The following is a 13,120-nucleotide window of genomic DNA, read 5'->3' as shown; positions in this document are numbered from 1 at the left end:
ACGTTGGTTCTCGCAGAATTCTTTGAATATCCCGGAAGTAATGCAAACAATTCTGTGTCAGTCTTACAAACATAAAAAAAAAAAAGTACTTTTGGGGTTTGTTGAGCTAAGCGAGTATGGCGATTACACTATTTGAAGACAACACCTGTATGCGTTGACTGCAACAAACATAAAGTGGACTAAAGTATACACACACAAAGTCGAATGGATTGACAAAACCAGTAGTTGTTGTCAACTTTTTTGAGTTCACAGACCCTCGTTGTCCCAGACAATTTTTGAAGGTGCCAATCCCCCAGAGACTAGGAGTGTCAATAGATTAAAATACTTAAGTTGTTGGAAATCCATTTAGGTCCAATCTATCTCCTGAATCATACAATTTCACAAGAGATGATAATCAATATTCTATGTTCAGTGAACAGATGTAAATTTTAGAAAAATAATTAATTATCACGTGCACACCGAATTGAGTGCGCAAGTTCGATTATCATCCCTATAGACCTTATTCACGCTAGTGCCATCTTTGATTTTTAATGGGAATGACAACGAGGCTGTGAGGGATAGAGACCAGTCTCTTCAATGGGCTATACTGCAGTTTGAAATGTTTTTGGATCATTCCATTGACAAAACATTGATACAATATCTGCCCAAGTACATTCAGTATACAAAGGACTCCAGACAACAAGAGCTGTGGAAAATCAGATGTGATCAAGGAGCTTTATACAGCTTTATATACTGTTCGTGCCATTGAAGAGATGGTAAGTCTATCCCTCACAGCCAAGTTGTCATTCCCATTAAAAATCAAAGATGGCGCTAGCGTAAATAAGATCTGTTATTCATTTCGACTGTCGATTACTTTCGCCTACAGTGTTCAGCAATGGCTGACAGCACGGATGAAACAGTAGCAACATCCAAACAAGACGGAGTTTACAACTATCGGGAGAGGATTAAATGTTCCCCCGAGGAAGAGGCAAAATTAGAGAGAAAGCATTTCTGGAATGTCATCAATGCGTTTAAATATTACAGGTAAAAAATGATTCGTGGAGCACAAATGTCCCAGGCAGCTACTCCACACCACTTCAAACTGAGTCCACATATTGCTGTGTAGATCATCTGTGATGGCATGGGATGTAATGTCTGTGTTGTACATTTAATTAACTATAAAATAAAATATAGTAGGTTTCGCGAAAACCTTAAATAACCACCGGCTTTTTGTGGTTCCTACAATGTCCATATAAATATATCTATCTATCTATCTATCTATCTATCTATATATATATATATATATATATATATATATATATATATATATATATATATATATATATATATAAGTCTCACTTTTACCTATATGCATTTATTTATTTGTTTTACTTCACTTTCCCCCGCTATGTTTAGAATTCACGTACATGAACGAGTGAATCGAGCAGAGAGGCAGTTCCGATGCATTCCACATCACCACCAGCAACTTTTAACAAGCTTCCTGCCCAACCTGACTAAGATCCGTAACTGTGTTGACCGCAACCAGGAGGTGCTACAGGCCATAGTGCACAACTGCATCCATATGTTTGAGAACATGGAATATGGAGAGGATGTAGGTGGCATGCCGTGGCAGTAGGTCAATTGACAATGCTGTGTTGTTGTTTTCTTCATTTGGTTGTTGTGATTACTAACAGCACATGTACCCATGACCCAGACGTCTATTTAATGCGTGAGTTTACACCTGGAAGGCGTATTTCTTTTTAGGTTGTTTCCCAACTGCCATACCTCTATAAGATGTTTCTATCAGATGTCTTTTGAGATGTTTTTGATTTAGAATGTTTGTAAATTTGATCTTTTTAAGATGTTTAGCAGATCTTAATTTGAATGCGATACTTTCCAGATGAAAAGATCTAAAACAGACTTATCTGATATGTACGTGTGTGTGCTATCTGTGTGTACTACTTGAAGAAATTTTTTTTTTTATATTTTCTTGTATAGAAGTTGTTCTGAGGGCAGTCATCTTTGATTTTTTTCCCTCAGGGTAACCCAAGGAAAGTACTGCCGTCCTCGACTTTTGACATGGACAAGCTGAAATCTACCATAAAGCAGTTTGTCCGTGACTGGAGCGAAGGAGGAAAGGCTGAAAGGGACAGCTGCTATAAACCTATTATAGAGGAGATTCAGAGACTTTTTCCTTCTGACCAGTGGTAAATATACTCTGACGAACATGTCTTTGCTTTTCATTAATTTGGTACACCGCATCAACCATCAGTGGAAATGTGAAGGACGTAAATCTTTATATAACTGCTAAAACTTCAGGATTGAATTGGTGAAATGAAAAATATACAAGGAATCTCTCTTGGTGCTGACACAGTACCAACCCCCCTCCTCCCCCCCATGTTTACACAAATACCAACAAAAATAATGGAATCAATTTTTAAAACCTTCAGTTTGTAGATTTAGAGCTTCACTTAGTGGCAAAGTCAAAAATTTAGTGGCAGAGTTCAGTTTTTAAAGACTTTTCACGATACAATATATGCACAAGCAGGCATTAAGAATTACTTCAGAATTCAAAAACAAAAGATATACTTGACAAAGTACATTAGACACCTTCTTTGATAAACATTTTTCCAAGTTATTTTTTTTTTTTCAGTTAATCAAAAACATGAGTCATGACTGTGATCACCTTTATGAAAATATATTGATAACACTTTAAACTTTAATTAGTCATTAACAAACATTATAGAATTCTTAACAGATTAGTCATGAACATTCATTTAAATGTATTTTAAGTTTTAATCTGTTCAGCAATGTGTAGCCTATAGGCTGATGAAATAGCCTAATGCTGTTAATGTTTTTCATGAAAGTTAAAAACGTCAGCAATATGTTTCCTATGATGCGCACATAAACTAATTCTCATTTTTTAAATGTTTGTTTTTTGCATCCTTATACACCGTGCAATTTTTTCTGATGTAAACGCACATCTTTTAACCCTTTCGACGCATCTCAATGTTTTTATCAGCGTCTTGCGCCTGAGCGGCACATTTAAAACATTTGTCCTGTACCAGATTTTAAATACATTGACGGATCATTCAAAACGCAGTCCGTCACCTTGACAGTCAAAAAACAAGCAAGAAAGCAACTCTTATCTGAGTAATCCTCTTAAACGTGATATGCCTATGCGGCTTCATTCTCTCTCCTCTCGGCCTGCCTGCGCTCATCAAAGAGAGAGAGAGAGAGAGAGAGCGAGCACGTGCGCTCATCCATGTGTGAGAGAGAACCCATGCTTTTAAAGGGATAGTTCAGCCAAAATTGAGAATTCTCTCATCATTTACTCACCCTCATGCCATCCCAGATGTGCATGACTTTCTATTTTCTACAGAACACAAATTAAGATTTTAGAAGAATATCTTTGCATGTTCAGACATAACCAACCTAGCTGCATGGGTTGTTTTGGTAACGACGTAGGCGTACCCACGTGACGATGCTTTCAAAACAGATGCGGGGAAAATGGAGGTGCATCATCTCGCCTTGTCCAGTCGCGGTGCAGAAGACTGGTAAATATTGTGATGTTCCGTACCGCAGTCAAGGCTGGCTTATGAATACTTCCGGCATTTCCGTCACCGAATTTTGACATCATTGTTGTGTGTCGCGTTAAGAGTGATGCAAAAGACCATTTGAAATCCGATTTGAGCAGCCAGAGCGTCCGGACTGAGACGCATCTGTAAAAATCAGATTTAAATCGCATTTGAAACTACCTCCCGATGTGGTTTGAATCAGATTCTGAAAAATCAGATTTCATGTGGTTTTTTGCTTTCCAGACTAAAAAACTCATCTGGATACAATCTGGATATGCAAAAAATGTGATTTTTAGTGGCAGTCTGAACATAGCCTAACAAGCCGACTTTTTAAAATGGTACGTCTACTTTTAAATGTATTTTTCATTAGGATAGATAAACTAGAGAGTTTTTATTCTTATGGTGCTATATAAGATCATAAGTTCAGGTGTCAGATGTCACAATGAGAAAACAGGAAATATTAATACAATTATAATAAATATGAATAAAAATGATATTGCTGCTTGTCCTAATCACATATATTTGTGAGACATCATTCCCCACCATGACTTGGGTGTTATTGGTTTTTGTCAAGATATGCAGGGAAAGACAGTCTTACTTTATCCTTTCACTATGACAAGCTGTGCACATTTATAGTGATGTTAAACTGATGTTCCATGTTGTATTATTCATTTTTAAATTATATGTTTTGTGATTTATAATTGTAAGTTTAAGATTAAATATCATCATGCGTTACCCTTGTCGGGGGACCCAAAGGGATGTACCATACACAAGGGGGGCCCCACACTGAAAAAGTTTGAAACCGTTAAAGGGATCGTTCATCCAAAAATAAATTCTCATAATTTGCTCACCCTCATGCCATCCCAGATGTGTATGACTTTCTTTCTTCTGCTGAACACAAATTTTTGGAAAATAGCTCTGTTGGTCCAGTCAATGCAAGTGAATGGTGGCCAGAAATTTGAAGCTCCAAAAAGCACATGAAGGCATCATAAAAGTAATCCATACAACTCCAGTGGTTAAATCCATGTCTTCTGAAGTGATATGATAGGTGTGGGTGAGAAACAGACCAATATTTAAGTCCTTTTTACAAGAAATCTACTCTATCACCAGCCCTCCTATGCGTGTTCACAAGAGGACCGAGTCCTTCTGTTTTTTAGTGATTCAAATTTTTTGTGCATTTTGACAGCTGCTAGGCAGGAAGGAGAAAGATTAAAAGAGGAGGCATAAAGCAAAGGAAAATAATAATAAATAGGAGTTGGTGGTGACATGCACAAAGAATGTGAATTGGCAAAAAAACAGAAGAAATCTCGTGAACGTGCATTGTTATGGTGTTTGAAAGTAGTTTTATAGTAAAAAAAATAAATAAATAAGTTGATCTGTTTTACACCCACACCTATTATATCACTTCTGAAGATATCGATTTAACCACTTGAGTCATATGGATTATTTTAAAGTTGACTTCATTTATGAATGGACCAACAGAGCTGAGATATTCTTCTAAAATCTTCGTTGTGTTCTGCAGAAGAAAGTCATTCACATCTGGGATGGCATGAGGGTGAGTAAATGATGAGAATTTCTTTTTTTTTCATGAACTATCCCTTTAATGCTGAAACAAAAAAGCAAAAATGTACTAGACTATTCTTTCACTGCTGTTTCACTGTGTCTCACTTTCATCTCTGTTCTAGCATGTACTTTTCTGAACAATTTTGGAATCTTATTTTGCGGCACTTCTCATGTTGCAGTCTCCATTGGATGAGTAACTTATGTTGTTGAATATCTCATTTGTAAAACACTTTGGATCTAAGTATCTTGTAAATGAATACATGTAAATAATTTAGTGTCATTATGTTTTTTATCAGCTGGGCTTGATTTATAATGATTTATGAATTTGAATGAAAAAAGTTATGGGTCTTTTAATATTTCTCTCTGCAGTGACGTGTCCAAAGTCAGAGTGTTAGTGCCGGGGGCAGGTCTGGGTCGGCTGGCATGGGAAATCGCTCATCTGGGCTATTCATGCCAAGGAAACGAGTGGAGCTTCTTTATGCTTTTCTCTTCTAATTTTGTTCTGAATAGGTACAACACAGGCTCATCATCACAGTTTAAGCAGAACAACAACTTGCATTAAAAAAAAATCACATTGATAATTGTATTACAAACTGTATATTTAAACAAGAACAGTTGAACAGTTTTGGGGAACTGCCCAATGTTAAGTTGGAGCTTCTATTTCTAATTGAACTGAGGACAATGTATGTGGGAAGCTAACTGACATTGTGTCCCTCAGGTGTGATAGGGAGAATGCTTGGACTGTGTATCCCTGGATTCACCAGTTCAGTAATAACAAAATGGCCTCAGATCAGACAAGACCCGTGACCTTTCCAGATGTCAATCCCCAGAGTCTCCCAGAAGACTCAGACTTCTCAATGGTCGCTGGAGACTTTCAGGAAGTATACAGTGATCCAAGTGAGTTCTTTTAATAAACACACACACACACACACAAAATCACTAAATCATCTTAAACTGAGGAAAGTCTGTTTTGTACCTTTTGAAAAAGACATTTAACCTTTCAAACTGTAATTTTTTTAAACACATAATTTTTTCTTGGTCCCCCATACAGATATTTGGGATTGTGTTGCTACTTGTTTCTTCATTGACACCGCCCACAACGTTCTTGATTACATTGAAACCATCTGGAATATTTTAAAACCTGGTGGTGTCTGGATCAATTTGGGTCAGTTCCAAAATCTTAATCAGAATAATTTTTTGAGTTAAACGTGATCTAATGTATCCTAACATAAAAGTTATATATCATAAGAGCTGCTCAAAACATGGGTGTGGTTACAAGTTTTTCATGGTTTGTCTTTGTTTTCAAAGGTCCACTTCTGTACCACTATGAGAATATGGCCAATGAATTGTCCATTGAGCTAAGCTATGAGGACATAAAGGCTGTCATTTTAAAATATGGATTCATTCTGGAGGTAAGCCATTAAAATCAACTTGCCCTATTATGCATTCATTAATCACTGTTCACCACCAGTTTTTACCAATTCATTTAATATTAAAAAATGGAAAATAAATAAATAAAAAATCAGTATTGCATTTCTTTCTTGGTGTTTATTTTAAATCCACAGCTGGAAAAAGATACTGTTCCCAGCACATACACAGAGAACGATCGCTCCATGCTTAAGTACCTTTATGACAGTGTCTTTTTCGTTGTACGGAAGCCTGCAGATCAGTTGATCAATGGAGACCAGACACCTAAAGATGACCAGTTTGAGAATTCTTTACAGACAGGAAACACAGAGGAAAATACATCATGACACTGAGAAGACTGGAGCTCTGGAGAAATTGCAGTCAATCGGCTCCAACAAATAAACCCAACAATAAACCTATGGTTTTTTAATTCATGAATGCCAGCATTATAGCAAATACCTGGTAATACTAGTGCTTTATTATGTGCTGAATTATTTCAGACATTTACCCAAATATGTGTATGTCATGTAGTGGTGCCTCACTTTCCATTCATATTCTCAGGTTTTGGGTGCTGCTTCACATCTTACAAATGATACTTCTCACACAGCGTATAAATACATTTCAGTAATTTTCTGGCATTTGTTTACATTATTCCAATTTTCTTTGCCTAGAGAATTATCAATTTTACAGAGCCTGCTGCTAACTACTTGTCACAATGACTCCAGCCTCTCAGAGGGACTTTGCTTGCCATCAGAACTGTAACAATTGGCAGCACTGAAAGAAAAGTTGTTTTAAACTTTACATATTTTAAATAATTTAATTATGTGCATATTCTGTAATAAAATTGTTTACCATCACAGGGAAAACAAAACTTTTTTTTTCTTTTTTTTGTTGACTAAAACATTTCTTTAAAAAGCCATGGTACAAATAAACTTTTTGTATCCATGCGTTTTTTCTATATCTATCTATCTATATATCTATACACACATAAGTGGCATTCAACTGATCACAAAGTATAGTCAGGATATTACTGATGCAAAAAACAGCACCATCATTATTTGAAAAAAGTAATTTTTGATCAAATCTAGACAGGCCCCATTCCCAGCCATCACTCCAATGCCTTATCCTTGAATAATCATGCTAATTTGGTACTAGAAAATCACTTGCCATTATATCAAACACAGTTGAAAGCTATTCGGTTTGTTAAATGAAGCTTAACGTTGTCTTTGTGTTTGTTTTTGAGTTGCCACAGTATGCAATAGACTGGCATGTCTTAAGGTCAATATTAGGTCAAAAATGGCAAAAAAGAAACTGCTTTCTCTAGAAACTCAGTCAATCATTGTTTTGAGGATTGAATGCTATACAATGCTTGAAATTGCCAAAAAAACTGAAGATTTCATACAAAGGTTTCATACAACTGGCTCTAACAAGGACAGAAAGATATGTGGAAGGCCAGATGTACAACTAAACAAGAGGATAAGTATATCAGAGTCTCTAGTTTGAGAAATAGATGCCTCACATGTCCTCAGCTGACAGCTTCATTGAATTCTACCCACTCAACACCAGTTCCCTATCTGTCACTCACTTGATGTTGTGTTGATGTAGTGACACTAGGGGTCGCTCTTGGGAGCCCCAAACACCTCTGATCTTTGAGAAAAGGCCAATGAGTATTGACAAGTGGAATTTGCATGCCACTTCCCTGGACATACGGGTATAAAAGGAGCTGGCTCGCAACCACTCATTCAGATTTCTTCTTCGGAGCTGAGCGGTTGATTGTCACACAGCTGAACTTCACTGCCGGTCCATTCACCTCTTTAAGAAGCGTATGCTGTTGGATATACGGCGCATTTCAGCGGCTTTCTCTCCCTCTGCGCGATCAGTGCAGAGTATGCCTCTGGGTGCTTCGACAGCCTCTAAAAGAGTATATATTCTGAGAAATAAGAGTATGTTTTCCTCTAAAAAAGCATGCATTGACGGACAGCATCTTTTTAAAGATGCCTTTCCGTCTTTGTGTAATTCCTGGGTGCGGTCGATATCTCTCCACCTCCAACGGCCACGTGCCTGGGCCATAATCACATTGAAGCAGCGTTCGCGGGTTGTTCATGTTCTCATTGCGAGAACATAACCATGGCAACGTTGCGGTCGCGGCTTTCCTTCTTCTGGGGGAAAGCCACTCCAGCCACCCCCCGCACCGGGCCTTCTACCTACGGGTATGAGGCCGGCTTGGTTGACACTGGAGGCGATTTGGGGGCTCCAATGGGTACGGCTCTGCCAGGTAATCCCCCGCAGACCGCCCATTCCCCAGCACGCTTGTTTACACCGCTCCAGTTCTGGGATGAGACAGGCAGCTCGCCTCAGTGCCAGCCTAATGTCTCTTTTGGAGCTCACGAGATGGATGAGGTTTTGATGGCAGCATCGGAGAGCGCATTTGTGATGTCAGATGCCGAGGACTCGACTGGACTGCCACCTTCGGGTGTGCCTGCCCAGTCTGAGGCCAACGCGGAGCTGACCGCCATGCTTGCCGGGCTGCCACGAGTGTCAGGCTGGAGAGGAACTCTCCACCCATCCCTGAGCCCTCGTGGCTTGACGATTGGTTCCCAAATGCCCACTTCCCTTAGCGGGGCAAGGGCTGCCTCCGTGACTTTCATGAAGACACGAGGCAACAGGGACAAGCCGAAGGGGAGGACCTTGTACTGATATGCCCGGCCCCAGAAAGCAAACCGTAGGAAGGGTCTGTGTTGAGGTAGAACCGAGACGTGCAAGTACGCGTCCTTCAGGTCTATTGCCTCAAACCAAGGTTCCCATGACCCCTTTTAGGGATCAGGTGGTGAGCCTGCAAGCGCTGCCCTGGGAGGAGGCAGACCCAGCCTTATCGTTGCTGTGTCCGGTGCGTGCTTTGCGCACGTACTTGGATCGCACGCAGAGCTTTAGACGCTCTGAGCAGCTCTTTGTCTGCTTTGGCGGACAGCGGAAAGGGAATGCTGTCTCCAAACAGAGGCTTGCCCACTGGATCGTGGATGCCATCGTGCTGGCATACCAGGCCCAGGCCATGCCCGCCCCTTTGGGAATACGTGCAAACTCTACGAGGAGTGTGGCATCCTCGTGGGAGCTTGCCAATGGCACCTCTCTAGCAGATATTTGCAGGGCAGCAGGTTGGGCAACACCCAATACCTTTGCGAGATTTTATAATCTCCGGGTTGAGCCGGTTTCGTCTCGTGTATTGTCAGGTACGAACAGGTAAGTGTGCGGGACAGATGGCCAGGTGTATCGCTTGCGTACAGCACCTTTCCCCTCTGTGAGGCGAAGACGTGCGCTCTTTTCTACCATGCGAGTTCACAAGTCCGTGAACCCTGGATGTCTTTCCTCCCTAGCCTTGTGGCTGGTGAATTCGGTGGCGGAATACCTAGCCAGACCCAGTACATTTGCTAGCGTGCCCTGTACTGGGGTAGGTGCTCCACAGGTGCCGGTTACCTCTGGTAGCCCCTTGTGATGTATTTTCCGCAGTACGGTGTCCCTATCGGTCGACCCGCGTCTCCCTCGGGCAGAGCCCTCTCTGCCTCTGATCGCTGTGTTTGTAGAGCTCCTCCCCTTCGGGCAGGACCTACCACCGCGCCTCTTGCGTGTGCGGCTGGTGAGCCCACATGTCGTATTTGCCACATGTTAACCTCTCCTTCGGGCAGGATGTGGTCTCCGCGTTGTCTTTTCCCCCTGAAAGAATAGGAAGGGAAAAGAACTCCTTCCCCGGCGCAAATAATAGCGTTAGATGGCCCCAACCGAATCTAAAAAAATCTGTGGAGAGAAAAAAACAGAGAGAGAAAAGGCCTGCTCCCATACTAGTTACGTCTCTTCACCCCCCCCAGGGATGTGGGGAACTACATGACATCTTTTGGGGCGTTGGGGGAGGCTACGTGCAGACCGGTATACCTGCTATTACGCACGCAGCAGCTTGCTTGCACCTGCATCGGCAGTCCACATAATACAGTTCAGCTAGTTGTGGCATTTTGTATAGGGATCCCTAGTGTCACTACGTCAACACAACATCGAGTGAGTGACAGATAGGGAACGTCTTGGTTACTGTCGTAACCTCTGTTCCCTGATGGAGGGAACGAGACGTTGTGTCCCTCTTGCCACAATGCTGTACTACCTGCTGAAATGTCCGGGACCCTGTCTCGGCTCCTCAGCACAAAACCAGAATGGGTGGTTGCGAGCCAGCTCCTTTTATACCCATATGTCCAGGGGAGTGGCATGCAAATTCCACTGGCCAATTCTCATTGGCCTTTTCTCAAAGATCAGAGGTGTTTGGGGCTTCCAAGAGCGACCCCTAGTGTCACTACATCGGCACAGCGTCTCGTTCCCTCCATCAGGTAACAGAGGTTATGATAGTAACCAAGACGTTTCATGTACAACAGTAAAGAGAAGACTCAGGGGTGCAGGCCTTATGGGAATAGTCGCAAAGAAAAAGCCACTTTTGAAACAGAAACAGAAAAAGAAAAGGTTAGAGTGGGCAAAGAAGACAGACATTGGAAAAAAGATAATTGGAAAAGTGTGTTGTGGATCTTAACCACATTGAGCTTTTGTGTGACCAACTAGAATGTAAGGTGAGTGAGAAGTGCCTGGCAAGACAGCCACATCTATGGCAAGTGCTACAGGAAGCATGGGGTGAAATGTCTGGAGTATCTGGACAAAATGACAGCTTGCACCTGCACTCTGACCCCAGCCTAGCTGGGATATGTGAAAAAGAAGAATTTCACTGTATATGTGCAAATGTATAATGTGTGATAAATAAAGAAAATTATAAATTATAAATTATAATTAATTATAATTATAGCTAGGATGCCAAGGATCTGCAAAGATGTCATTGCTGCATGTGGAGGATTTTTTGATGAGAACATTTTGAAGTAGTTTAAGAAGTTCTAAACATTTCAAACTGTAATAGTAATTGTTCATGTTATTAATGTCCTGACTATACATTGTGATCAGTTGAATGCCACTTTGGTGAATAAAAGTACCTTTCCATAAGAGCAAAATCTGTACATTATTCAAAATTTTTGGCCGCCAGAGTGTGTGTGTGTGTGTGTGTGTGTGTATGTATATATATATATATATATATATATATATATATAATGTATACACACACACACACTGTACATCACTGTTTACCAATATGAACAAACAAGACTGTGATGTTGTTGTTCGACCACTTTGGCCACAGAGGGCGCTATATTATAAACACGCGATTCAACTCTAGTGACGGTTTTGGATAAAACTGATCGCACACATGACCAAGCGAAGAGCAGAGAACATTTTGCCTCCTGAAATTCCCCATAAAAGGTGTTTTCGTTTTCTCTCCAACGTCGACAACCCGGTCAGAGATGTTGATAATGCAGCATCATTTTTATCATTGGTTGGACAGCGGTGCAGAAAAAGGCCAAACTCTCTCGAGGACCAAGACTTACTGGATACAGATAAATTGCCGAGAAAAGTGCCTGCAAACATAGTTAATTCAGTGCTTGCAGATGAGAACACGACCAAGTGTAGAAAATACGAGTATTCTGGCAGACCTGTCGCGCTGCTGTCATCACGCGCGTTTGAAGTTGAGTCAAGTGAACAGCCAGAGGAAAAGAATAACCTCACTGCAGGAGAGAAGGTAAAGATTCACTCAGTCAATAGCTCAGTGCCAGCAAATGTTGCAAACTCGCGTGAAAGTTAGATTCACTTTCATTTCACTTTTGCATACTTCCAAGTATGTTTGACCACTACATGTTAATATACAAGTACAAATAATTCACCCCATGGCATTTACGTACAGCGGAGGAGATGTTAAAATGAGGAGCACATTATAGTAAGCAGTATGAGTATATTGCTTAATTCATATATTTGTTTTCTGTGGGTGAAGAGGAAAAACAAGGCAAAGTAATTTACGACCATTGTTATGGTTATGACCATTTAAAAAAACTAAGCTAAACAAATGTCTCCGTGTAATACTAATATACTCACTGTGGGGCATAACCAAAACATCCACAACGTCACCAAAATCCACTACGCAGAGGATTAGGTCCACTACGTCATCGCGCCTGCAACGAGGACCTTCTCCAATGACTGCGTAGTCTCGTCTAATATGCGTTGATTGCAGATAAACACATGGGGGCGCTACAGGATAATATTAGGCTTTTAATGTGCCCTCCATGTTGAAATGCGATTCGGTGAGATGTTGGTTTTGCCGGTAGCTGCTTCTACGTGGTTTTGCCTTGTTTCCTCATGGTTTTATGCGTTTTGCTTAATATCATTATCTGACTGTGTCTCGTTTGGAAGTCCGTCATCAAGGCTGTCTCGTTTCAGAAAAGCGAGTAAGACACTTCGAATGCAGCCTTCGAATGCGACCTTTCACGGGAATTCGGAGGTTCGTGGGCACTCACAACCCACAATTCTTTGCTTCAACGGAAATGTCTAAAACAAAATAACGCCAATTTGCCCGTAAATGTGATGTTCAAACGCAAGTAATGTTACTTCCCAAGTTGAAGTACCTCAGTAGATGGGTGCAGAATATATAATATGTATAATTATATTAATATATAATTCAAATAAAGTATTAG

At 40.6% G+C, this 13,120-nt stretch overlaps 1 protein-coding gene across 1 annotated transcript; it reads left to right on the top strand.

Moving 5' to 3' along the window:
* The first annotated feature begins 854 nt into the window (after positions 1 to 854).
* On the top strand, positions 855 to 7,384 carry LOC127439975 (carnosine N-methyltransferase-like). The gene is made up of 8 exons (XM_051696301.1): positions 855 to 1,023; positions 1,396 to 1,591; positions 2,020 to 2,186; positions 5,490 to 5,630; positions 5,839 to 6,017; positions 6,172 to 6,285; positions 6,429 to 6,532; positions 6,686 to 7,384. The coding sequence occupies exons 1-8, from the start codon at positions 875 to 877 to the stop codon at positions 6,872 to 6,874; spliced, it is 1,239 nt and encodes a 412-aa protein (XP_051552261.1). The 5' UTR covers positions 855 to 874; the 3' UTR covers positions 6,875 to 7,384.
* Positions 7,385 to 13,120: the final 5,736 nt, after the last annotated feature.

Source organism: Myxocyprinus asiaticus, chromosome 4 (genome assembly GCF_019703515.2).
Source record: "Myxocyprinus asiaticus isolate MX2 ecotype Aquarium Trade chromosome 4, UBuf_Myxa_2, whole genome shotgun sequence".
Taxonomy (NCBI): Eukaryota; Metazoa; Chordata; class Actinopteri; order Cypriniformes; family Catostomidae; genus Myxocyprinus; species Myxocyprinus asiaticus.
The sequence above is the reverse complement of the archived record's forward strand: the minus strand, read 5'-3'. Positions and strand labels throughout refer to the sequence as shown.

Excerpts from the sequence above, each read along its gene's own strand:
- LOC127439975 (XM_051696301.1), top strand. The coding sequence starts at position 875 with ATGGCTGACAGCACGGATGAAACAGTAGCAACATCCAAACAAGACGGA. Across the intron at positions 1,024-1,395 it reads AATGCGTTTAAATATTACAG|AATTCACGTACATGAACGAG; the intron begins GTAAAAAATGAT and ends CGCTATGTTTAG. Across the intron at positions 6,018-6,171 it reads GGAAGTATACAGTGATCCAA|ATATTTGGGATTGTGTTGCT; the intron begins GTGAGTTCTTTT and ends TCCCCCATACAG.